This window comes from Balearica regulorum, chromosome 2 (assembly GCF_011004875.1).
Source record: "Balearica regulorum gibbericeps isolate bBalReg1 chromosome 2, bBalReg1.pri, whole genome shotgun sequence".
Taxonomy (NCBI): domain Eukaryota; kingdom Metazoa; phylum Chordata; class Aves; order Gruiformes; family Gruidae; genus Balearica; species Balearica regulorum.
In genome coordinates this window covers 37,390,400-37,418,103 of record NC_046185.1, presented here as the reverse complement: position 1 = coordinate 37,418,103, position 27,704 = coordinate 37,390,400, and the positions used below count along the sequence as shown (strand labels likewise).

The 27,704-nt window shown below is 36.7% G+C and overlaps 1 protein-coding gene across 4 annotated transcripts in view; it reads left to right on the top strand.

Annotated features, from left to right (window-relative positions):
• The window catches only part of C2H8orf34 (chromosome 2 C8orf34 homolog), a 201,662-nt gene that overhangs the window by 103,701 nt on the left and 70,257 nt on the right, over nt 1-27,704 (top strand). For all 4 annotated transcript variants that reach the window (XM_075743929.1, XM_075743927.1, XM_075743925.1 and 1 more), the window contains one exon: nt 10,138-10,273. In XM_075743929.1, the coding sequence (XP_075600044.1) occupies nt 10,138-10,273 (136 nt within the window). The remainder of the gene's footprint in view (nt 1-10,137; nt 10,274-27,704) is intronic.

The window sequence follows — 27,704 nt, the reverse complement described above, 5'->3', positions numbered from 1 at the left end:
GTTAATGTAGTTATACATTAGTTTCAGAATAATATTTTTATCCATGATAATGAAACGGATAAATTACTAAGTTTTGAAAATTTCTTTGGGCATGTCGGTGACCTCTCTCATTTGTGATAACTTTTAAAGTAGCTGTAACTTCAGTTTTTCTTTTAACTATTGGTAGAGCAAGACTTATCCATTAAGTCTGCATTCAGTTTAGAAGATCTTTGTACAGTTGTATCATAATATCAGAATTCGTTTAATCCATGTACATTACCACATTTCAGGAACTCTAAAACAGATTAATAAAAGGTGATGAGAAGGTAAGACATTGTGTTGATAGCAAGAGATCTTAAACTGCTTCTCAGGTTCAAGCTTATTTACAAGTTCTGTCACATTAGATTATATCAGCTTGGCATGGCTCAGTTAAATAAGGAAAGAGAAAGGCAGTAATTACTTGCAAATGTTATACAATTTTTATAAAAAATCCAAAATAATATCTTTAATGTAGTAACACATACTATTAAGAATTGTATTTTGATAATATATTAGGAATGTTTTTGTGAACACATACTTGAATATTCTGATATAATACCAGTTTTGAAAAACATTGATTCTTGTGTCTTGAGTAGCAAAATTGCACTAAATTTTAAGGTCCTTAAAAGCAGCAGTGTTGAGTTGCAGATGGGGTATCCTTCTATCAATGTAAAAATGATGTCTTGCTTACTTTTATTTCTGATACTTTGAGAAACTTTTTTTTTTCTTCTGGTGCTTTAGTCCTGTAGCAACATGTTCATATTCTGAATTGCTTGTGTTGGTAAATACCTAATGCTTTTAGCCCTTAGGGTACGACTCTGGGTGATGGGCTGAGCCTAATTGAATATGATCAATTTCTTTCATTAAAGAAGGTGGTCCTCCTTCCTCCTCTGTTCCTCCATGCAGGGCTGTGTGGCTGTATGTTCCTGTTGTACCTTTAAACTGATTTTAATTCTTATATGACCCCCCAGTGTGCCTATGTAGCTCAGTAAGCCAGATGCAAAAGATTCCAGCAATAACATAATCTTTTCCCCTGAATGAGCTCACTTCAGGGTCAGATAAGAATCAAGCACCAGTATCACTGAGAATGGTAGAAAGGGGAAAGAGCATGGAAATAAGTGGGACTTTCTCCATCATTGGGAACAAGGTACTGGATTACAGAGCTGCACGCTCAGTGACTGCTGGTTAGCACCTTGGAGTTTGACCTCATTCATCCTCCGCCTGAGCTAATAGTATTTCAGGGCCAGTGAGCTTTGCTAGTGTGCCTGAAGACTGAAAACAGTAAATCACTTGGCCTTTTTGTGTTGACCTAACTTTCCTTAGTGCAATGCTACCGGTTTTCTTTTTGCTTGAAATAGTTATTCTCTTGTATGTTGTTGAAGATGCTTTCAGTTTAAACGTCTTAATTTTTTTTTATTTTCTCTGTTCCTCCCGTTGATATGGTTTGTACTGCAAGTTTGACCTCATTTCATTTTTAGATTACCTATCAGTGAAACTGCCTGCACTTTAGGAGTTTAATACAGATGGTTCTTTCTGAGAAGGAAAATACACTGAATTTATCTTCTGTGATATGATGTACTCTTTTCGACGGCCTCCTTCCAGCATATGACGGTTGTGCTTCCTAAGGTTTTTTTATTTCCTTCATCCTTGTTTTTTTACAACTCTTTGAGGGATATTTGCTAGCTGATGTTGAATTGGCTTTTCATCCTAGGATCTCTGCCTCCCTCTCAATTGGTAGAATTGCTTTGAATGGTTATCCTGCAGTTTTTGTACTCTGCAGAGGTTGGCATACGGTGGCCATCAGGGGATGTGGTTCACATTCCGTTCTACTGCTGTGGTCTCCAAAGTTAAACATGTCTCAAGATCTACGGGAGTTTCACAGCTCTCATATTAAGGAGCTAAAGCACAAAAGAGAGAAACTTGCAATATTTTAGATAAATTTTCAATCTGTGGAGTCAATGGCAAATTCCACTTGAGTTCAATGGAGTCATGATTAACTTTAGCATGTCTTGAGAAGCAGAGTTGTCAGGTAACACTCTCTGATTTATTTACAAGATAGTTTTATAGTTCTGAAATGAGATCTTGTGGAGAAATGTGGGATTCTAATTCATATCCAGAAAGTAAAGTCGTGCTGCATAAAAGCAAATGTATCTCTATGATGTATAAGATAGTAGGCGTGAGCCAACATTACAGGAACTGACATACTGAAATGCTTCTTTATTATTTAGGCAACCTTGTCCTGCGGTATTCAGTGGAAGTGTAGTAACCACATGTATTATATGTACCACTAGATTATTTTCCATTTCAGCCAGCTCTCTGTGTTGTATTGCAGTATCCTCGCACAAGCATGGTAGCAAAACAGAAAACCTTCTAATTTTCTCTTATCTAGACCAAAAGCATGAGCAACATAACCCAATAGCATACTGAACTGGTAGGTTATACAAAACAATCTAACAGAATAAGCAGCAACTATACAACACCCCCAACCACACAGGTTTTTCAGGAACCAAAAATTTCTGTAAAAAGCATTTACCTCTCTTCATTAAAAAAATTATTGGAAAACCGTGTGGTTTATTTGGATCTTTATTACGTGGCCAATCTATTGGATGTGCAGGATGGTTTTGACATCCCTGCTAGTTTATCTGCTTGATCCAGCAGGAGAGATAAAATTATATTTAAAAATTATATTTAAAAATCTCTCTCAAAAGACGTCAGTGGTATGAATTTAATCAATGAGTGAGGAAGAGCATGTACTGTCATCTGTGATGCCATTGGTATGCTGATGGTATCCAGCTCAGTGTCTGCTTCTCTGAGTGTAGACAGTGCAGTCTTCCAGATGTCCCAGTGTCTGGCCAAAATACGGGATAGTGATACAAAACAGATGGTCTTGTCTCAGGACAAAGCAGAGTTGATGCAAGCTGACAGAGGGATGGTACTGGAAGAAACGGCAGAGCTCCAGTCGTTGGATGCCATCTTGTTCTTTTCTTGATTCGGTTAGCAGAGGTAACAAGGAGGGCAGTCGTCCCATTGCAGCTTGGCAGAAGTTTGAAGAGCAATAACGAAGATCCAGAGTTTGTTTCCTCTAGCTTATTAGCTAAGAGTTTGGGTGATTATCATAGAATTACTAATATGTTACTGCCTCAGTCAGGACTTTAATGCACCTAGAGCTTACTATGAATTTTCACATACAACACACTAAGTAGCCTTTGCTAAATGTGCCTGGGCACACAGAGAGTTTAGAGATGTTCTTTGCTTTCCCTCTGCCTGCCCAAACTTTCCAGTCTGAAAACAGTCATAGAACAAGTAAGCTTTGACTGCATTTGGAATTTTATCATTTTAATTAAAGAAAAAGAGAAAAAAAAGTTGGGGAAAGAGTCATATTTCCACTGTAGGAATCCTTGATCCAGATAGGTTTATGGAAGAGAGCATACAGAGATGCTCTAGTAACTGGCACTCCAGAAGTGCTTGTATGAATTTTTCAAAAGAAAGCTGTTGGAAGGTTCAGTGTTACTGGAAATCTTTGGAATAAGATTATTTGTAATTTTTATGCTTTGCCTCAACTTTCATTTCAATAAAAGGTGTATGAATTTCCACTGGTCTCTTGACAAGCCAGCTAAGCTTAATCCTGCCAAGGGGCTGGTAAATTAGGTGGATGCAAAGAAGCACAAATGTGGCCCCCAGTGCAAAATTGTTTCATACAAAGCTAAACCGTTTAATATCTTCTCTGACTGGCTGAAAATTCACCGTAGCTGCTTTATATTTAGAGAGGTGTACTACTGAATTAATGAATTATTCTTCCTCTTAGCTCATTTTTGTAAAGCTTCATATAAACACATGCAAATTATCAGTTCCATTCAAAATAGATTTAATAAAGAAAAACATAAGTGACAATATAATGTGTAATTCAAAATTTTGGATATATATTGTAAGAAACATGTGTACTATGTTAACCAAATACACTTCAAAAATACTATGGCTGGCTCCTCTTTGTTAGAAAATAAAAAACCAAACTGAAATTAAAACCAAAAAGAAACCTTTTAAATATACATTCCTTTCTAATGCTTTGATATTTTTGATATGATTGAAAAAAGCTTACTGATTTAAACATGGCTTATTCTATTATTATGACAAAGCTTTTTTTGGTGGTTTTCTTTAAGAATGCAGAGTTTGACTGAGGTCTGAATTGCATATTCAAATAAATATAGTGGTTCCATAAATAAATTACATCAGAATTGGCGCTGATTGGAAATAGTGATCAAAATTTGCTTTTAATTTTGAAAGTTGTTTTACTTAAAGCTAAAGTGCAAAAGAGAAAAAGTTTGCCAAAGAAAAACATTAAAAGACATTCCTTTAGATGCCCTCTGAAAGCCAGAATTTCTGGTTGTTTTGTGGATTTTCTCATTATGACCTTTTTGCAGTTCTATATTATTATTATAGTGCAACTACTTTTGTACAATTATGGCAGTTGAAGTAATGCATTATAGAATATGATGTAACAAGTGAAATACTCTAAAATTCATTTTATTGGAAATGTAGAAGCAATTCATGTGCTCCAATCAATAGTAGATTCCCATTACTGTAAAAATAAAGTGTTTGAAGTAATTCTTTAGCACTGAATGAAACTACCTAGTTGATAGTTTAGACCACTGTGTTTGAAATCACTATTGGTGTGGAGCAACAGTGGTTATATAGTCAGTTATTGTTGCTGATCTAGTGGGTGAGCAGTGGTTTATTGGTGGTATTAGATCATTTGTCCTAGGATTACCAGTAGGGAGTGATAAGTGGGCATGATGCCAGTTCTTTTCAGCTGTGGTTACGGACTTTCAACAAATATCCCACCTAGGGGAAAAAGGGAGAATAAGCAGGAGCCCTGTAGGCTAGTACTTAGTGTAGTTGTCTAAGATACTGAAGTGTGCTCTGATGAAACTTCATCAGAAATGGCTACCTCCTATGTTAAATCCAGTCCCAGTGTAAAATAGGAAGATGGAGAAACTGAAGGCAGATTCCCCTCTCTCATCCTGATTAGAAGTGAGAGCTTTAATCAATGTTTCATTGTGTTTCTGTACCTGCAAACAATGCTGCTTTCTGCAGTCCCATGTTGCTTGGGTTGACTGTGGGGTGGGATTCTGCTAGATTGGCTCTGACACATGATAGGAGTAGAGATGGACAAACTCAAGGACTTTAGGAGCATCATGTTTCAGTTAGTTTTTGGGTGAGTCCATCAGTGGAAGCACAAACATTTAGGGAATTTTATAAGCAACTTGAGATGCTTATAAAGTAAGATGTCTTCAGAACACTGGGTTCAGGAATCTAAAATGGCTCTAAGGAGTAAAAGTCTCTTGATGGATTTACTTAGGATGATATTTGCTTCAACAGTCTGTGGCATGGGTCTGAACTGGGTCGAATTCCAATATTTCAAGATGTTAATAGGAAGACATATTAGAACATACTTACCAGACTAACAGCATTGTCTACTCCATGCATTGAAGTCATAGATGAATGAAAAGAAACAAAGTGAGATGTCCTGTAGCTAGCGTATTGCAGAAGATAACTCCAGTTTTGCTTCTGTTGAAGTAAATGATTAAACAGCATTTTCAGGAGGGGAGCATCAGCTGTTCTAGATTAATGGTTCTTCTTTGTCTGAAGCTTAATTCCTGCTTGTCCCAACAGTTCTTTTGGAATTAAGGTGGGATTTTTATTGGAGTCTCTTGATGTTGGTAAGAAAATTTATCTGACAGAGAATTTGTTAACAAAGAAACGTACAAGTATGACATATAAAGCAGTATGAATTCCTGGAGTGCAAGCAGAACTGCTATTGGCAGTAGGGTTTTGTTGGTTTGTTTTTTTGCATTGGTTTGTTTGTTTGTTTGTTTTGGGGGGCTTGTTTGGTGGTTGGTTTTTTTAATGAGAGTAGTAGAGCGTATTAAGAGTCTGCTTCAGTCAACAATCCTTGACAAGACAATGGAATACATCAATGTCTATCATGATGTAAGAACACTGCCTTGAGAAAATTAATTGCTTCAAAGACAGAGGCATTGTTTTACTGGTGCATCAGAATTGACTGGTGGCCTGCAAGAACATAAATCAGAATTCATTATCTGAACTTTTTACTCTCACATGAAAACATTTAGTGCTTTTCTTAGCATTAGACTGAACTCTGAGCAGTCATAACCTCTCTAAAAATGAACCAGGACTTTTTCCAGCCTTACACCTTATACTTCTTGAATTACTCCTGGAAATTATTATATGTTTTGTAATGGAGGAAGGAAACAAAAGTGACTGGTTCATATAAAACAATGTAGCACATAACCTGATTACGCGAGCCTTCTGTGCAACTGAACTTTCCCTGCATTTAATAGGAGTTTTGAATAAACAGAGCTCTGTCCTTAAAGTGAATGGTGTGCAAGTCTTGTAGGAGATGTTTGTAAGATGATTCCACACCGTCTCATCCCAAGACATTAAGCAATCTTGCACAGTTTCTAGAATACTTGGCATTAGTGCCCCTTTCCCTCTCCCCAGCCCTTCCTCCCCAAAAAAGAAAGGAAGTAAATAATTACAAACAACGTCCTATTTAAATACATCACCTTGTTACTGGGCTATGTTCTTCTTTAGCTGAAATAAATACCCTTTTCCCCTTCCCTTTTTGATGAAACTTATCTATAAAAAAAATCACAAAGAATTTAGCATAGTGCAGCATTATTATTAATATAGAAAACATCTGGTTCTGTGCTATGCTTGTGATCTTTATCTGACTTTTAAATATTTTCTTATATTGTTGTTATGGCAATGCATGAAAATTACAGCTATGTGAATTTATTTTGGTGAATTGCTGATTTGAGAAAAATGTAAAGGTTTTTTGTTTGTTTTGTAGGTAGGTTTTTTTACTATGCAGGACATACTTAATGGAAATTGCTATAGCACCAAGGTAGGGTCTTCACATTCCCTATTCATGTGGAAATGGCAGAGAATTAATGTTAAATCAAAGAAATACAATGCACAGTCATGCATTAAAATAACCAACTTTTACTAGCACAAGTGAGATTATTTCATTTACGTGAACTTCCAGCCTATCACTGTACAAAGATAGGTAACGATTTTCTAAGGATTAGAGAAGATTCGCAGTATTCTTGTCTTCCACCACATAAGCAGTCAACAACTTGGCTTTTCTTTCGCTCTTTTCTCAGTGAATTACCTCATTGCTGCTCAATAAAATCACTGAACCGCTCAGCTGTATCATCACTAGTTGGTCTAGCAAAGAATACAAAGAAAGATAAAAGATTCAGTGTTCCAGACCCTGTAACCGAATTGACTTCTCAATGGAATCCTTTTTTGCTAGGACTGATTCTTTCCAATGTTACATAGAAACATTTGAACCTTTGGAAGCCTTTTTTTTAATTCTTAAAATGAATTATTGCACTCATTGTTTGTATTTACTTTAATAACATCCTTATTTATGAACAAATATTATTCTGCAAAACATGCATCAATTTTTGAACAATACACGTACAGAGAGAGTTTAGTACTAAAATTATGATTTATTGTTGCTTTGGTTTTTTTAATTAAGGGCCTTCAATAATGAATGTGGTCAATCAGGAAGATTGCCAGATGGCATGTAAACTTGCTCACAACTCAAAAATTCCCATCCAAAGTTGTGGGTATTGGGAACCAGGCAGCTTCTCAAAGCCCAGTTGCTTTAGTGAGAAGAAAATGCAAAATCTGCACTGTAAATTTGAGGCATGCAGAAGAAACAGAAAACATTCAGTACTGAGGCAGAAGTGCAGTAATCAAAGTTAAATCAAACGCTGCAGTTATTCATCGGATTTGGTAGATGGGGTTGTCCTCCTCTGTTTAATTGGAATATTAACAGCTTTTTATAGCTTGCCATGGACAGATTCCATCCAATGCTGAATTAGATCAATGAAAATTCCGTGCGAAAAATAACAATTCTATATGATGTAGTTTGTTTTTTTGAAATTTGTGTTTTAGCATGCACTTTACTGCTATTGGTCTAACAGCATGTGACAGTAAACCAATACTGCATAATATTCTGCCTACTTCTCTGTTAGCTACAAGTATAGGCGCCTCTGAAATCTACATTTCTTGCACAAAGTTTCCCTTAATTTTCTCTTGAGAGAAAAATGTTGGTAGTTGACTGAAAATGAAAAAGGCATGGTTTTGCTATACAGATTCAAATATAAAAGGTATGATAGAGGGCAGCCTATGTCATTGCTCTATTGAAACAGTCTTAGTCGTCAGAGAACCGAAAGTTAATCAAGCAGAGAACAGTGGAAAACCTCATTTAAAGAAATCACATCTGCTTAGGGGAAAAAAATCCTGAGGCATATGCTTCAATTTCATTTAAACTGTAATCCATCCAGTGGTTTTACATCTGTTAAAAAATATGGAACTTTTCACACCTCTTTAAAGCACAATTAAACTGTATTTATTTTAATACATAATGTGGTCCGAATATGTAATACCTTTTCTGAAATGACTCATAGGTGATTGATTTCATAATTCTTTATCATATAGCCTTCCAAGTTCTTTGAATTATTTTGTATATTAACCATAGATTAAATTTAAAGAAAAAGGTGTGGAAATTATGTAAATCGTTGCCAGAAACTTTAGTGGAACTGTCAATTTGTACCACCAAGCCAGCAAATTTTGGGAGGGAGGAGAGTTTTCTTAAGCAGTAAAATAAAACATTACAGATAAGAAAATCTAGTTCAAGGACTTTAGTCATAGAAATGTCATTAAAGTTTAGCCTTGCTGTTCTTCGATTTTGCTTATTAAAGTGAGTGTATCCCCAAAAGAGTGTTGTTAACAAGGCATAATCCTGACAATCTGATCATGCTGCCCGCAGTTTGAAGCACAGTGGTAAGAGGAGTATCTATGAACTATAGAGGACAACCAGAAATATTTCAGGTAATGATTTGGGGGTTGTATCTCACTGTTTTATGTATGAAGAGGAACCCGGTATATAATGTATATAATGACTACGTGTGTATTTTAAATTCTAACTGAACATTGCCTCTTCTGATTTTAAAGTTCTCTGTGACTTCCACCCATCTGATGTCAGGATTTAATATCTGTCTTTATGCACTTTCTGTTCCACTCAGATCCTTTAACATCAGGTTTCTTTGTAAGCATAAATATGTGAAAATACATGTGTATACATTATATGAAAGATAATCATAAATTAGATGATCACATACTGTATATCATAAGCCACATGCATCAGTCAATACATGGAATGATTGGTGCTCATTCAATAATAGCTAGTCAGTGTGTTGCTTGTTTACCTTTCAGCTAGAACCTTAGTAAATTATAAGAACTGAAAATTGGGCTTTATGGATACGTCAGGTATACATAACTTGTCTATTTTATGTTAGCAAAAAATATACAGATTATCCCTAAAGAATGTTCTGACTGTAAACCAGGAGAATTCATTTACAGTCTAACTCAGCTACATTATTCCAGTGTGATCTTGGGCAAAAAATTCTCTGGGAGCCTCAACTGTCTTCCTGCAAAGTGGGAATGATTTTACAGTAGTAGAAAATCCAGTTGTTATTATTATGAGTTGCCCATATATTACAGCAATATGGTGGGTATAAGTATGCATGTTATGGTCTCTTTCAATGTGATACATGTATCCATTTCAATTTTCTGGGTTTAGCAGAGCACTTTAATTTTAGCAATATTTTTTCATTGCTAAGTGAATAGATGAAAAAAATCAGAGGAGGAGCATACACTCAAAAAAATGAGGTTTCTCTTCGATATGGATCCCTATGTAAAATGGAACTACTGGACAGCATCTCTTGATAAAGCCACTGGCAAGTTTTTTATAAATGAATCAGAGAAATAAAGATTGAAAAAAATCTGCAGCACTGTTTGAAGTGGAAATGATACTGAATATTTTTGAAGGAACCCCTTTGTAACAGGGTGATAATATATATAAATAAAAATCCTCTCAAATGTCTTTTCCTGTTGTTATACAAGTAACTGTGTTTTCTTCCTGATTTTTGAGTTGTTCCATTCTTTAGTGATTCTACAGGTGAAGCAACTCTCTTGCTACAAAATTTAATCGTGTGTTCATCCAGTCATTCTGTCTTGTTGCAGAGGATCTTGATGATCTAAGAATGGAAGGAGTAACAAGTGTGATGTCTTCTGGGAGCAAATTCAATCAAACTCGAAGTGCCCATACAGCTGAGCCTCAAGCAAAGGTCACGTTGAATATCTGCGCAAGATGTGCCAGGTAAAAAGCCAGACAAAACCAGATCATGCTAACCAACACATTCTTTTCCCCAGGTTTTCCGCTATCTATTGTGTTTATGGGCCAGGTGATGACCTCCCTGTGCTAAATTAAAAATAATTACTTAGCTACTGGCTACCCTCTGACCTCTGGCATTTGGATTGTACAACTTATGTTTATGCTTCATATGTCGCATAAACAATGAATCAAAGAACTTAGTTAGGTTTAGGCCTTACTTCACAGCTTGAAACTATTTTAAGCCTTTCTGTCTCTGAATTTCATTAGTTATTTGAGCTTCTGTGGTTTTTCAGGGGATGAATCAGGGAATTTAAAGGTTCAAATCCAATTTGAAAAGCACCTGTATAAATGGAGATTTAGTTGCACAGGTGCAGTTCAGGATTTCAAACAGTTGCTTCTTAGCACTTTATAATCTCATCCTGTTTTACCTCTGAGAAATAATTTAATCAGGTTGAACCCCTTTTGGTTTTGACAGCTGGAAATAATTCTTGCATTTACAGTATGGGAGCCAAATAAACAAGTTGGTATTCCTGTAGCCAAGTCAACTTGAGAATGCAACACTAGCAGAAACCCCTTAAATTTCCTAGATGCATTTTTCTATGTAGACAAAAGCTCATTTGGAGAAAGGATTTAAGCCTGTTTAAATGACAAAACTAGCCTTCTCACCCTTCTGTTAATGGTTCAGATTAGCAAGAACAATACAGAGGCATGCCAATTTTATCTGCCTGCCTGTGCCAATGGCTGCTCTATTGTGTAGTTTGAGAGGGGATTAGCCCCTGGTAAATAAAAAGCAACCTGTGGTGAAATTAAGTCAAAAGTTTGGCCATATGCCACCCTACTTTCCTACTTTTTTCCCATTTTGCTTGTAAATTACTACTTTTAAAAGGCACTTATGTAGGAAGAGGGGCTTCAAAACATTTTCTGATGCTCCGGGAGCATAACTGCAGGCGTACTGAATCACCCATGCAATAGCATCTCTCTAGCAGGGTTCGGGAGCCTCAGGGAACTTCAGCTCTGGGTACTGTCAGAGCAGATGGCCTTGTAATTCTAGGGAGTTTTGCTGTTAGCAGTGTGGCCTTATGCTTTAAGAAAAGAGCAAACATGCTAGTCCTGGGATTCTTCCCAATTCACTAGAGACAAATTGCATATGTTATAAAATGTTTCCAAACAACTAGCTACATGAAAGTGTTGCATCTTTTTTCAACTGGCATCGGTTGTCCGTGGATTGACAAGTAGAAAAGTAAGGAAAATAGAAATGTTAAGTTTTCTGCATGGTCTTTTTGAACTTACTTAAAATCTTGTGTGGATTACTATGAGGGTTAATTAAATTTTAAATTCCCTAAAGTAGCCGCTAACAGCAGGTGCCAATATACTATATATTCTCTCAGTCCTACACACCAGGGAACAAACGGCTCAGATCTGGAGCCAAACCTAACAACCTCAGCTATTGCTGTTGTCCTTTAACTGACTGTACTATATGACTCTGCAGTCTAAAATATGATTTGTGAGAGAAAGATCTCATAAAATCCCCTTTAACTTCACTTATCAGAGAATGCAAAGCAGTGCTTTATTTCACCTCTACACCTTCATTTCATTCCCTACTCTGTTTAATGAAGTTGGTGGGGAACTGGATGATACTTACTTGACTGTGTTTCTTTTTGCTCTCATTGCAGTTTAGCAGTTTCTTTAAACTTTGGAAGAATTAAAAAATGTACCTTCTCATCAGTAGCAGGAGAAGTCGTAAGAGAGAACTGGGTATCACTGTTGTATTCACTTTTGAGGAAACTAGCCTTTATTCTTCAAGATCATGAAGTCTGTCTATTCTTTTGGAGCGTTCCTTTCTTCCTTCTGAGTCTGAGGACACCTTTCCTCTCTTACTTCAAGACAGTTATTAATGCAGTTAGCTCTCTTCCAATACCTCCACAGGGAATTTGTCCGGTGCTTTCTCGCAGCAGCTGAAGTAGTAGGTAGAGAGAGTTGCATGAAGCAAGTGGATTCAAGAACACAAAGATAGGGCTTTTTCCTATTTGGTTCCAAGAGCAAATAAATTTGCTGTTACTCAGTGATATAGCCATTAAAAATACCATGCTATAAATTCACAGCCTGAATATTTGGGTCATCTCTATGAAAGTTTCTCAGTGTTGGCGTTTATCTCCATTGTTATGACAATGCTAAATATTTATTGCAAGGTCGTAATACAGAACCTTTTAGTATATTTATTTGTTTTAGAGATGATGTTTTTATTATTTTCATATTCTCTAACTAGTCTCGTGTCCTGTACTGTTTATATATAACTACTATGGGATTTGATTGTAGGCCCAGTTGAATACAATTGAAAAAGAAGTCAATATAAGTTGTTATGCATACTTTTGGTTACAATTAAACAGGTGTCTTTCCTCTTAATTTTACCCATTTTTTGGTTGTATAAAGTGATTTGAAATGAATGGACCTATTAATGGCAGTGGGTGTTCTGTAGATAATAGGACTTGTCAAATCAGATTACCAAATCAGGTTTGCTGAAGGTATTTTGGCTGTCTGTAGGAGGAATATGACTTTTTACTTGAAATTTGTTTGGCGGAGTTCCAAATGTTAGGGAACGTGCTGCTTGGCTCAGACAAAAAGTTTAATTTTAGTCTTGCGTTTGCATAATCTAGTTCTTTCACCTTGCTGTATTTTTTAAAAAAATGCTCTGATTACTCTCCAGTCAATTTACCTTTTATGATACCTCTTCTAGAAGGTTCCTCACTTGCTTGGTCATGGTGGAGCTCTTCTGAGAGGAATTTATTTAAACAATTGAAGAAGTTCCTCAGTACTAGCTTTAACTTAATTTGGCTTAATTTTTTGGGTCTCATTGGAAAGGACAAATAGTCTTAATGGAAATTCCACCCTACTTCTTCATTAAAATCCTATGTAAGTTTTAGACCCTCCTGCTACTAGGATTACATTTTCTTGCCCTAGATCATTAGAGCTTCCTCATTATTTGAGAATTAGAGAGAACAGGTCTATGGCTATGTGTAGGTTACTTTAGCCTGAGAGGAGTGCTGATTTAATTCTGTATGCCCACTGAGAGCACCTGCAGTAGGGTACAGTGCAGCAATATATCTCTTTGTGGCTTCTATAGCTTCTTACAAATGGGCTAAACACAGGAGTACAGTGACTTGTGAGAAGAATGGACTGAACCAACTGTTTCCCCCACGCTGAGGTATTTGTCATTGGACTTCATTTAGCTCCAGTTTAGCTCCGTCCCTTTGTACTGCTCAAATAGAGACAATCAGGACCCAAATTCTAGAATGTAATAACAGGAGGACAATACTAGCAGCTTCTGGTTCCCTCTTTCTCTGTCAGTACAGGTGTTTTCTTTAGCTAGTAACTGGCATTTAATTCAAGTGAGTGTTAAATGTCCTGTGTAGTTGGTTTCTTCTGACTGTCACTAGGCTGTTACTCTGCACAGTAATAGTTCTTCCCTTTGAACTCCCCTATTCTATTTCTGATGCAGTGTTTAACACAGCATCAAAGGAAGATCCTAAAAAAGAAAAAGCCAAATAGGAGTAACTATAGTTAGAGATAAAAACCTACTTTGTTACAAAGCAAATTAAATCCAGTTTATATTGTGGGAGAAACCTGCAATGTTGAGGTGCTGCATTTGGGAAAACTTTCTCCCATGCCTTAAGTCTCTCAGACAAAAATAAGAGCTTTTTCATGAATCTTAAGAAGTGAGACTGAGAATGGACAGAATTTGAACTAGAATAAAACCCCCAAACTTTTAAGTTGTTTTTAAAAACTGATATTTAACCTTCAATGCTGATAATTTCAGCCATCATCTTCAAATAATAGATAGATAGAGTTATCAAAGCCCAGGTCAATAATTTTAACCCAGACAGATGGAGGATTCTTTCAGGCTATCACACCAAGTTGTTTTTTTTACAGCTTATGATTAAAAAAAACAACAAAAAAAATCCCCCCAAACCCACCCAACCAAATCCCCCCCCAAAAAAAACCCCACCCAAAACAGAGGGAGTGAAAGAGAAGTAAAAGGAGGGGTTAATTCTCCTGGAGTATGGATTGGTTTGTAGACTGGAACATAGCTGTAAGAAACAGAGAGCTTACTGTTTTCTGTATAGATGTTTCACACACGAAGAGTGAAATGCAGATGGATAACAGCTTTAAGAGGTTTTTCAAATGGGAAAGTAGCTACAGAACAATGTTATTCCCATAGCTGCTCTTGGACTACAGTGCAAGTTAGGCAGCATATTAAGTCATCTAAATAAAGGGGTGACATCATTCACAAGGTAGAACAAAACAAGGTTTATAGATACAGGAAAAAAGGCTACAAAAACTCCTGTATTTGCAAAATTAGCAAAGAAACTTCTGCTACAACTGATCTGGATTTAAATCCTTTGAGCAAAAGTATTATAATAAAAATTCGTTCATCTAAGGGCACAACTATTCTGACTGGGTTGGAGAATAGACTGACTCAAGCTGTAACATGATTTTGTGAATCCTTTCTCACATTCAGGCAAATCAAATGAATTTCAGGTTTGGCTGATGAATCATAAGACACCCTCACATGTAAGTAAAACTCATATGGGTTAAATAAAGATCTAAATGACAATTTGTAAAAGCCAAACAACACTTCCATAGTTTCTCATGTGTTGTGACTTGTACAATATGCGTTTTGCAAGAATTTAATCAGGCATAAGGTATAAAATAATATTAATGTACTACTGAATGAATTTTAAGGGGTTTTCTTTTCTCTTTACTTTTTTCTTTTATTTTTGGAAGGACCACCCATTAGCCTTGTATGCCCACTGCCATGCTCAAAAGTTAAATCTTGTTCGTGTGGAGTCTTGCCAATGCATTCCTGGAAGTAAGAAGCTTTTTGTTTTTAATAGCGCAAGGGCTGCATTCATTCTTCTTAACATCAATAGAATACAAAAAAGAGGTTGCATGTGATTAAAAAAGAAATAGGATTATAGAAAACATACTGTGCCACAAGCTTGAAGGCTTCTGAACAAGAATGTTGGGAAGGAGCACTAGTCGCATACAAATGCAGGTTTGAGATGCAATATTGTAGTTAATATTTTGGTTTAAGATTAGCTAGAGCAAAACCACAATGTCCTAAGGCCTTTTAACACATTAGAGAAATCAAATATATAGGTATAAACAAACAAGGTACATATGTACATTAAAAGCGTAAATGTGGCTTTTCTAACAGTCACCATTGGGATGTGGAATACAGTTCAAGTATAATAATAATACCAGTTCAGTAATAACTAGTGTGCTGGAGCTGCTAATGTAGAATAAGTGAGAAGCTCTGTGCATGCTAGCATTTACAGATGCTCGCTGAAAACTTAGTTTGGAAAAAACACTCAAAAATTCTCATGTCGGTTTGCCTTGCCTGTGAAATCTTCATTGTTGCCCTGCTCGTCATCAGTATCTGTGACTCCTTTAAGATGGCTTGTCCTCCAAACAATCTTCAAGTTAGCTTGCTTATTTACCAACACCAGTTAACTTTTCTTTAACCGTCTGGATTTTTGCAATATTTTAGTAAGTTTGGTTTTCTACAGTGTGGTCTCCACCACTTCCGTGCGTACTTGGGACATAGTCATATAAACTACATGGTACTATGTGAAATTTAAGAATCACATGTATTTTCTCTGAAATACACCACTGGACTTTAAGCAGGTCTTCATGACATAGAGTCATGAGGACCATGAATGTGTGAGGAGAGGAGACAAGAATATTGAAGGAACCAGCTATGATTTTTCATAAATTGCAGAATAATGGTGGAAAGAATAGAACTATTGTCTGAATTGGCCATCATATATCTCTCTAGAAAAGAACAGGAATTATTTGTTTGGTTGGGGAATTCTCTGGTGTTAATCTAGCGTCGACCATTTTAGATTCTTACATAGTAAGAGTTGTATGGAGATGCTTTATCTGAGTATCGCAAAGCTATAACAATACTGACGAGACTTGAGGTCATTAAGAAGCATTTGGTGGAAAATTTGATAATGAGCTGTGCAGAAAATAGTGTCTGAAGCTTAACAAGTGGATCTCATTTAACTACCAAAAGCAGAAAAGCTGATAACTGTAAATAGAGAAAAAACTGCTGCTAAACAAGCCATGTTACAGTATGTACTGTCCACAGACAACACTACTGAAACTTAGGACAACCTAGAGAGAAATTAATGAAAGCGCTTGCCTCTGTGAGGAAGATCATGCTAACAAAAGACTACATTTAAAAAGCAGTTAAACATGATTGGCCCCTGGAAGATTTCCTCAAGCAAAGGAAGGAAACCTACTGACCTTCCTCAGCTTCAGCTGTGCACCAGATCCCTTACTTATCGTTTATGGCTAATCTGCTCTCATTGTCATTGTGTTCCCTGCACAGAAACCATTGGGATGGTTGACTTGTCTTTTGAAATGGGATAGGTTCTCCTATCTTGTCCATGCATATAATCCCAGACTAATTCCACAGCTAGGGATGGGAAGGTGTCAGGGAGTGGGTGCTGCACCGTGCAGCATTGGGATAGGGTCTGATCAAGTAGGATGAAGAAGAGGGGCAACCTCTGTCATCCCATATAGATGTCATAGATCCTGGAAGAAGGGAGGATGCAGAGTTTGCTGCTGCTGTGGTTTTTAACAGGTGGTCTAGGTTTATGTTCTGCCAAATTAGCCCAATCCATCCCTGTAGATGCTTCTGCTCTGTTTTCAGTGAACTGTTGTTCAAGGCTGAATGTGAAGTTGTCTTTCCGAGGCTGAGCCATTTTGGTGTGAGTCACTCTAAAGGGAGTAGTACCTTGCAAATGCATACAGGACTTAAAGACATTAGAACTCCATAGACTGTTTTCCCCTTATTCTGAGCATGTGTACCAGTACGTGGTGTTTGGGTGAGATGATAAAAGGCTACGCCTACACTGAAATCTGGCAAGGATATTTCTGCTTGTGCAAAAATACCTTAGCTGCTACATGAACTGCCAAAAGTATTCAGTGATAGCATCTGCAGATGCTAATTGAAGGGTGGTTCAGGTATGTTTACACGAAGTATAATCATCCCTTTAAATGCAGTGTTAATATAAACCAAGAGGTGATGGAATTAGAAGAGAAGCTGATCACTGAGAATATAAAATTATCTGTTCGCAACAGAGTTAGGAGTAGAGCACTGTATATGTGACTTCAAAGGATGTCTTTAAATCCCTGTTTTTCTTTATAGGCTTTAACTTCCTTCCTATTTTAATGTTTAATGGGGAGTAACCTACAAATGGTGGATCCTGGAATGCATGTGACTAGAAATTGGGATTTGAGGAGAATAAATTGTAATTTCTGATGTCAAAATCATGATATAACATGATATATCTATTTGGAAAACCTAACATTACGTTTCCTCTTTAGACCTGACCCATAGTTTTCATTCCTCTTTTTCCTAGCTTTCTTTGCTACTCCCCAAAGGTCTGTGTAAATAAATGCGTAGTGAATATTCTGTCAGAGTAGAAGGTGCAGAGCATCCAGATGACTTGCATTTGAATCTTTTATTATGTTCCCTACTAAGTTCCATTTTTTTCTGGGTTTTTTTATTGACCTCTTGATTTTGAATCATTATGACCCCTTTTTCCCTGCTACAGTTCTCCATGATGAATTATAGGTAAATCTGTCCTTTTACTCAATTAAGTGTGCCTTGATTTGTCTAGAGAGCCGCACAGAAATGTAATAAATAACCCCCTAGGACTTGTATTTTGCTTATTTGTGGGTTTTATAAAAGTTTTCAGTCTTTTTCCATCTGCAAATAACTTTGAAACATGTCATCTTTTAAAGGAAACAGCTAATTTCTGTCTATTCATGCAGCAGAAAGGTAGGAAACATGACGATATCCTGTCATACAATTTATATTTCTAATTAATCAATAATATACAGATGTGTCAGAATAACCTCTCAAATCCTCCATATAATCCCTGGTTTGGCTCTGTACACTGTGATGTAATACTGGGGAATGGATACAGGTATATGTGTGGTTTGGTACATGTATTTGCATAAAGAATGGGTTTTGTATGTCTGCCCAGTAATGGTAAGGCCAGCTTAGTGACTCAGTTTCTGGCAGAAACTTCTGGTTTGTTAATATTCCTAAAATTTGGGAATAAATGACTTCAAAGTACCAATGGAAAAAATGTTTCCAAAGTAAAGTGGTTGGTACAGAAATCATTTGGGGGCAGACGGGACAGGAAATTCTCTGATTGGAAGTCATGCACAGAATGGTAGGAAGTTTATGTCTTCAAATGTTACCAAACCTTTTGATTATATATACCTATTTTTTTCTTTCCTGTCTTGTGTTTCGTATTAGCTTTCTGTCTGCGTGCTATTTCTAAGTGGCTGTTCTTACAGAGGAGAAAGAACTAAACATTCCAGATGACTCAAGTCACTATTTTTCATTCTTTTTCTCCTTTATTTTCTTCTTTTGTAACCTTAGTTTTATTGGACCTCTTGTTTCAAAGAGCTGAATTTTCCTCATGTTTGTTTGTGCTAGCTTCACAGACCTTGTCCTAGACAAAGTGTTTTATTTGCATCTTTTCCCTTTTAAGCGTGGCAAACAAGCAAATGAAACTCTGTATAGTAGTGCTTTGTAACTTTTAAAAATCTCCTTTCACTTTGGAAAATTGTGGAGAAAACCCATATTTTTCCTTTTGCTACTAAGAACTTCTTATAAGCTAGAAAAACTGAAAGAATGACAAGAAAAGAAATACTAGTAAAAAAAAATTAATTTAGCTTTCTGGCTGAGTTGAATCTGGGCAGTGATTAATTTGCCCAGCTTTGATGCATAAATAACCACAATAGTGTCTTCATTGTCTTCTCTTGATTTTATAAGTGTTAAATACAGCTGAAATAAATCACTTTATCTTTCCTTTTCTAGAGTGGTGTACCACTTGTACACTCGTGTTTTCTTACTTGTGTTTTCCTTTTTTTTTTTTTTTTTAAAAGAACTAAAGAAAAAAATAATTCAGAAAATGTTTTTCCTGGTCCTAGTAGTTATCAGAGACAGAGAACATACATAAACTAGTTTTTAAGAGTTAGTAGGCTGATTTGCTAAGTTGCCAGAGTAATACCCTGGCTTGCCTTTTCTTTCACTGACTTGTGTTTCTTTTGAACATCTTACTATATGCAAAATGAAGAATATCAGTGTGATTTCAAATGATTTTTTGAGTTCATAGATCTGAGTTTGACCTCTACAATGCACAAGATACTATCATTTTTAATCCCAAACCTTAATTAATTTTATGGCAAACTCCCAATGAATGTGTGTTTTGAAAATTGAGAGGCCTTGGCCATTCTTTTAAAATCTTAACTGCGTCTTGGGCAGGGAACAATATAAGACAGGAGATTTATATCAAGTGCTCGGACAGAAATCCTAGGAGCACCAGACCTCTTTCCTCCTTCTTTTTTACCAGAATTTCCCACTGGGTAAATCCACCAAGCATTAAATTCAGACCTATCAGAAGTTCCACAAAGTTGGAGCAAGTCCAGAGGAGGGCCACAAGGATGATCAGAGGGCTGGAGCACCTCTCCTATGAGGACAGGCTGAGAGAGTTGGGGTTGTTCAGCCTGGAGAAGAGAAGGCTCCAGGGAGACCATATAGCAGCCTTCCAATACCTGAAGGGGCCTACAGGAAAGATGGTCAGGGACTGTTTATCAGGGAGTGCAGAGATAGGACAAGGGGTAATGGGTTTAAACTAAAAGAGGGTAGATTTAGATTAGATATAAGGAAAAAATTCTCTACTGTGAGGGTGGTGAGGCACTGGAACAGGTTGCCCAGAGAGGTTGTGGATGCCCCATCCCTGGAGGTGTTCAAGGCCAGGTTGGATGGGGCTTTGGGCAACCTGGTCTAGTGGAGGGTGTCCCTGCCCATGGCAGGGGGGTTGGAACTAGATGATCTTTGAGGTGCCTTCCAACCCAAGCCATTCTATGGTTCTGTGAAAATACTGTGATAATAAAAACATTGTTATGAAGAGTTATGTAAACTGTGAAGAAAACCAGTATTTTCAGATGAAGTATATATCTCTTTAAAAGGAACAGTGTGTGTCTGTGTCCTTGCATTACATAGTATTTTCAGAGACAAAGCATTTCCCTCTGAGTTTGATTTAGCAGCTACTTTACTTCCTTAAAGCTTACATGTGTAGGATGGACTTCTTGTTTTTCACATAAATAACTATCATTCAGCACAAGACAAAATGAGAGAACTGTTTGTTTCAAGAAAGATAAGTATTTGCATGTTAGTGAAAATACACTGTTATACTTGAAACGTGTACACCAGATATATAAAATTTGCATGTGAATTGCATCTTGTACATATGTACTAACATATTGTTCTTATGATAGGACTATTTTTGGAAATGTGGCACTTAGTGTGCCAAGTGCATCTGGAGATAGCCCTACTGTCACTTTACTGACAGGGAATTAGTATCTGGTTTTGGTTATGAAGGAAGAATACAGTATAAGATGCTGTGAATTAATGATGTGTCACTAGAACATCTACTGTTCAACTCTAGCTATACTGACATTTTTTTATCTCAGCTTATAAAAAGATAGAACTGGAATGAGGAGGTTGATACACTTGTAAACATGTAAGAATGCTGTTGAGAAATCCTAAGGAGAGTAGACTTAAAGGACTTTTTAGTTCTTTTGAATGTGCCAGTCTTGATTGGTAATAATGAAAGCAATAGGAGCATATTTGAAAATGAGTCCAATATTACTTTGTCTAGTCCTGAAAATTATTGTACTGTCTCCAAATTCAATAGAGGGTAACATAACGTCCATTTCATCCTGTCCTTCATGTGTAGATCTTGTCAAGACATCTCTCTTTTCTCCTATAAAACACGCTTAAACCCCTCAATAACTTAAAGAGCCAAGTGCTTTCCCAAGGCTTTCCCTCCTTCTTTTTCCTTGCTCTCTTTGATGTGTGCTTTGCAAGCTAATTCTTTATTGCAATGTTTATAGATTCTTTCTGTTTGGTGCTACACTGTGATGTATATCAGCAATAGCAGCTGCTTCTGGATGCGAACGATATAGGGAGGAAGCCAGGAGATCATGAGCTTGGGGAAGCTTGTTGGTCATAATTTGAAGCTCTGGGTAACAGTTTAATTATAGCTCTTAAAAGACACACATGCACACACACACACAAAACTCTTTCACAAGTCCTAGAAAAAATGGTTCACAGGGGAAGAAAGAGTGTTAAGTCTGAAAAGACTGACAAAGACTGTAATTTTTCTCCTGTGAGATAATGGTTTGAAGCCAGCAGCAGATAAAAGATTGCCATAAGAATGGCTTAATTCCCCATCTTGTAAAAGGATTAGATAATTCAGTCTCTTTATGGATTCCTTACTCTGGGAAATATATTTCCACTTTTGGTTCTCCCCAGAAATAGCTGCAGAGTGTACTTATTTAAATGCACAAAGACCTGCATTGAGACATTTTGAAAAGGCAAACAGCACACAGAAAAGATTATTTTGCAGGCTATGTCAATGTGTAAGTTTTGCTGAGCAAGTGGATATTCTAGTTTTACCAGCTGAAAACATTATGGCTGTGAATTACTTATAGGTGACATGGAAACTTTCCACAAAAATCTTCAAGAGTGACTGGAAAATAACGGTTTTAATTTGCAGAAGGAGAATGGACTTCAACTAAAACCCATTTTTAACTACAATTTTAATGAATTTTCAAATCATTTGCTGTGTTTCATTGTACAAGCACTGAGAAATAGGGCCATTAAGAAAGTGAGTGCAAAAATGAGAAACAGACTGTGATCCAAATAGTATCAGTGAAAATTGAGTTGTTGTATAGATTAACTGTACCTTAGGTCAGGGTGAAACTCAAGGAATACGAATGCTGTATATGTCACTTAAATAGAATTGATGGCAGTAACAACACACTCCTGCCCGAGAGCTTTGCACCACTTCTTTAAAGTGGATTTAAAGGAATTTTAAATCTCTGTCAGAAACATGCTGAATATGTTACTAAGTTTATACTCCTACATTTTATTCAGAAATTTTGTTAAATATCTGTATTTATTCATGCAGTCTTATAGTTTAATTTTGGAAACATCTGCCTTCCTGGATAACGTTCTGCAGGATAATCCAGTAGTCCTCATGCTTCATTTCTCTTTGATGCAGATGCTTCCTATATTTTAGTCCATGGTGAAAACAGAAGTGATGACACTGTTGGGTGTTGTTTTTTTAATATAACAAGGTGACATGCTGCAGAGCTTTCCCATTACTACTTTGGGCTTGAGAAGTGCCAGTCACTGTCATTAATTACTGAATTCACAATCCTCTGGTTTTTGCCCTGTCGTGGTTTTACTCCAGCCGGCAGCTGAGCACCACGCAGCTGCTCGCTCACACCTCCCCATCGGGATGGGGGAGAGAATTGGAAAAGTTCAAGTGAGAAAACTCGTGGGTTGATATAAAGCCAGTTTAATAGGTAAAGCAAAAGCCATGTGCACAAGCAAAGCAAAGCAAGGAATTCATTCACCACTTCCCATGGGCAGGCAGGTGTTCAGCCATCTCCAGGAAAGCAGGGCTCCATCACACTTAACGGTGACTTGGGAAGACAAACGCCATCGCTCCGAATGCCGCTGCCCCCCCTTTTCCTCTTCCCCCAAGCTCCTTATAAACTGAGCATGACGTCATATGGTATGGTGTATCCCTGTGGTCAGTTGGGGTCAGCTGTCCTGTCTGTGTCCCCTCCCAACTTCTTGTGCACCCCCAGCCATCCCACTGGCAGGGCAGTGCAAGAAGCAGAAAAGGCCTTGGCCCCATGTAAACACTGCTCAACAACAGGTCCACAGAACAAAAACAACTCTATATTATCAGCACTGTTTCCAGCACAAATCCAACACGTATCCTCATACTAGCTACTATGAAGAAAATTAACCCTCTCAGCTGAAACCAGGACATGCCCCCATAGATCTAAGACATTTTTCTTCTATAGTTCCTTGATATGAAATTTGTATAAACTTCTTTTAAAACCTAACCTTCATTAGGAAGCTAGAGTATGTAGCTAAAGCAGATGGTGAGTTTTGCCAGAGAGAGACTACTTTTGCCTGTATATTGTTTAATAATATTTATTTAATATAATTTTACCATTATAATAACTGGCATAGTCTGTGCTGGAAAACTGACATCTTTTTGTCTCTGTACCTGTGAATACACTAAGAATTTTGCTGGCACGGTTTTAACATTTTTATTTTTGTAAAAGACATTAGTAGAACAAATGGAAAAGGTTAGAAATTCCTGGCTTTATGTTTAGGTGCTGGAGAAGCTTTGGATTTTACAGCAGTGTAAAGGAGTGCAGAACTTGTGGAGACAGTAAGTCAAGGTACATGAGATCAGAATTTGGATCAGTACGTTTGGGAACAAAGAATGAAATAAACTCACCCTAATATAGGCAAGTCAGGACAAATGATTATAAAGCTTGGAGTTCTGTTACTGGTGTGGTGTTGAGGTTGCTAGGGAAAGGTGCAAGGAAACATTCAGTGTAACCTAAAAACACGTCAGGGCTTTCAAGACTTTTGTTGTCTGCTTTCTGTTGCTATAACTTCCCTGGAGTTATGTATGTACTTGTTCTAGGGAAATTATAATTCAGTATTACAATGATATTGGAGAGAGAGATTAGATGAAGATGTAATGCTTTAAATTACAGAAAGGAAGCAGATGATTTGAAAAAGGAAGTCTAATAAGTCCACTTAATCCTTCTCCTCATCTGACTGAAATTCACTTTGGTTGCCAAAGAAACACCATCATCTTATATTTTTAATAAGTTTCTTTTGTTAATAAGTTCATTATATTCCTTAATCTTACAAAATGTATATTACAGTTTTTGAACAAAATTAATAACTACTTCATAAAGAAACTAACTGTAAATCACTGAGGTACTTGTTAGGTTTTTTTCAAGAGCATAGTTAAACGTTACGGTTGCACTCGATGATCTTAAAGGTCTCTTCCAACCTAAATGATTCTATGATTCTGTACTTTGAAATAATTTAAGCAAAATCAGTGATTCAACAAACCAAAATCTCCTTAATTAACATTCAAATATAAACATGGCACTACCTCTCTTTTTACAGTTGAGAACTTTTCTTTGCTGTTATAGCCTTGAAAATGTACACTGATCTTGGGTGAACATGAAAACAGCTTTATTGCTCTTTTTCCTGAAAGATTTAAGGATTCTTTCCTGAACTTTCCCCTACTTCTCACCATATTTATCTAAAAGAAGTCGGCTAAGTCTTCAGTAAAGCAGATCAGGAATTTTCCAATGAAATGTGTGTTCTTTAGGAAATAATGATTCACAGAAACCAAAATATTTTACAGAAATTATCCAGACTCAACAAAATTTAGCTGACACAGGGCAGAGCAGAGAGAATGGCTGGAGCTGCAATTCTCAGGCATGTAATTTCCCACTTCCTCCTCGGGAAGTGCCCTTTACTGTCTTGGAGCCCCTGGAGGAATTTTCCTTTATTAGAAAAGCCAGCAGAAGCATTTGTATTGTCTTGAAATAACAGGTTTTCAAGATTTCTTCTCAAGTGGAATTTCAAAGTTTTTGTTGTTGTTCACCTCTGGGGAACATCAGAATGTGAGCAAATTTGTCCAGCTCTAGTTTGCTATGTTTATAAAGAAGATGTCCCGTAGTCATGTACCAGAATTTGAAGGACAGTCATGTACACAGTAATATCTAACTCTTGCCTGTAGTTGTTCATTTGAGGATTAAAGGAGAGCTTCTCCAAAAAGTATAACCCTTCATCTCTTTGGTCTGGGGTTTTGTTCATTTTTGGGAGCAATATAATGGGTATTTGCTTATTTAAGTGACGTGTTTCTGGAATACTATATCAGAATAGTGTTAATCTAAATATAATCCAAATACCTCTGTCTGTGAGTGAATAATCACCCTCTTCTGAAGGTGAATCTCCTCTGCTGTTTAATATTTGATATGACACAAAAATTTCCTAATGCACAACCTCTACTATACACTAGCACAAGGCAATTTACAATAATTTATAATTATTAGTTTACACAAAGAACAAATACTAAAGAGCATATATGTCAATATTAGGTATCAGAAACATTTCTATTTCTTTGTTTTCAGGATTCTTTATTCCTTCTCATTATGCCATGATGTTAGAAAGTACCTGTGCTTGTGGTTAAGTGTTTTAAATTATTTTTATGAATCTGATGTAGTCGTTAGAAGTACTTTGTGGTTTTTTTTCTTCTAATCCATTAATATTGTGAGAATGGTGGTCACCAGTGATCTTTTTATTATTTTTTTTTATTGTAGTATTCTGCTATAACATGGAGTTTAATTTCATTTAATTGAATTTTAAGAGTATCTTAGGACAACAGTGTTGACATAGAGGACAGTCATGGTGTATGTCTACATTAGCAATTTAGTGCACTGGAGGAGTTCTTAGGTAGGAATTTGTCCTGCATCTGTACTTGCAGTCATGTACACACTCAAGTATAGACATACCCATGGTTGCCTTTAAAGCAGGATTTTAGTTTACCTCTTAAAAATCAGTTTTGCCCAAGCATAAATTTTTCCACAAATTTCAAATCTGAAAATGCATGACAACATGTAATCATGTAGGAAAAACCACAATTTTAATTCAGCTTCCTCAACTGTTCTCTGTTAGGTTTTTTTTTCCCAACATATAGTTTAATTCCAGTATCCTATTGTCTATTAACTTTGCAGCTGTATGAAGGCTACTGTATTGTTTTAGGGGCAGTACAAGTGGAGAAATCGCAGCTCCTCTAGCATTACTCTCTCCTTCCATCCCCACTATACTCATACTTTTTTAGGTACCCATTATAATTAGTCATTTTAGGATGCTGTTAGATGGATTTTGGAAATTGTTTTGTAGGATCATCTTGTCTCTTTCTTTTCAGCTTCTAAGTGAGGTCATCAGTCTAACACCTTTCTAGTACAAGGAATTACCATAATGTCAAGAAGCTGTGCTCTTAATACCTCATGTACATTGGATATTGATGGGTATCAGAGAGATATGAAAACAAGACCACTAATTCTGTCACACAGAAAGAATGGATAAGTGTAATGACATGCCGTGGAGCTGGTTACAGTAAAGAGAATAAACTCATCTGGACTTAGGATACCATCAACATTTATTTTCTTGTCAAATATGTCAAGTTTTGGGAAGGACTAACTTTCAGATAGTAGTGACAAGTTTCACCACACAGTGTGCTTAAGTAATATCAGTTTCATTAGAAGACAAGATCACTAAGAAATATGTCTTAGTGAACTATGTTAGAAAAAGTAGATGTCACTTCAAAGATTTGCATATTGCAGAGAACAGACCTTCCTTATGTAAGGGTCTTTTCTTGTGTCTATTTCTGTATAGCTGTAATTAGATAAAATTATGTAGATAGCTCTAAGTGTATTATTTTTGGCATAATTAAGTAACATGTTATAGTATCAAAAGGACTTACTGGTAAATTTAAGAAATTAAAAGGGAGGCGCTGAGTTTTTCCAAAGTCATCTAATGGGGAATATGTTGCAGCTATGGAAATCTCATTGTTGACTTTAAAAAAGCCTTACAGCATGTATTCATTCATGCTACTTATTCATTCCTTCTCTAGTGCTAACAGAACACTCTTTGCTTTATGCAAATACATGGAAGAATCTGACTCTGTAATCTGATTCAAGCAGACAGTACGATCTAGAAACAAACGATATGCTGGATGACTGTTCAAGCTCAAAGCAAAGCTGGTCTTGCAGCATGACTGCTCATACTATGCCAATTTATTTCCAGCTGCGAAGCAGTGCTAGAAGAAAGATCAAGATGCACTCTGTGTTCTCTTGATAGTAATGATCTGCTTGCCACGAGGATGTTACTGTGCCTTTGAAACAGTGTGGGAGGATGAGGAGGTTGCTATGAAGGGAAATAAAGTTAGTCCATGAGGCATTTCCTCATTAAGTTGCACCATCAGAAAAGCTCAAGAGTCTGTCTTTGAGTGCTAGAATGGGTCTTTCTGAAAGGTCAGGCACAAGAGAAGCTTGAGACTTTTTAGCACTTGATCAGTCTCTTCCAGCTGGACTCCACTCAAAAGAGCTCATCTACCAGGCAGGAAATGCAATTTGCACTGAATCCTTAGCCCACCTGCATGGCGTTCAACATCCCTGTCACTAAATTCATGTTACAGATACTTACGCGCTGCATATTTAATCCCTGTAAAATTCCCTTAGAACATTCTGTCATCTTGAAAATGGAAATAAGTTGAAACTTTTATGGCCATTAGTCTGCTTTTTTTCACCATTTTTGGTTTGGTTTTTTTTTTTTACAAGATATGGAATTAGAGTACCTGATACGTCTCTAGGATAGTGCTTCTTGCATTGTCCACAGGATGAAATTAATGAGTCAGTG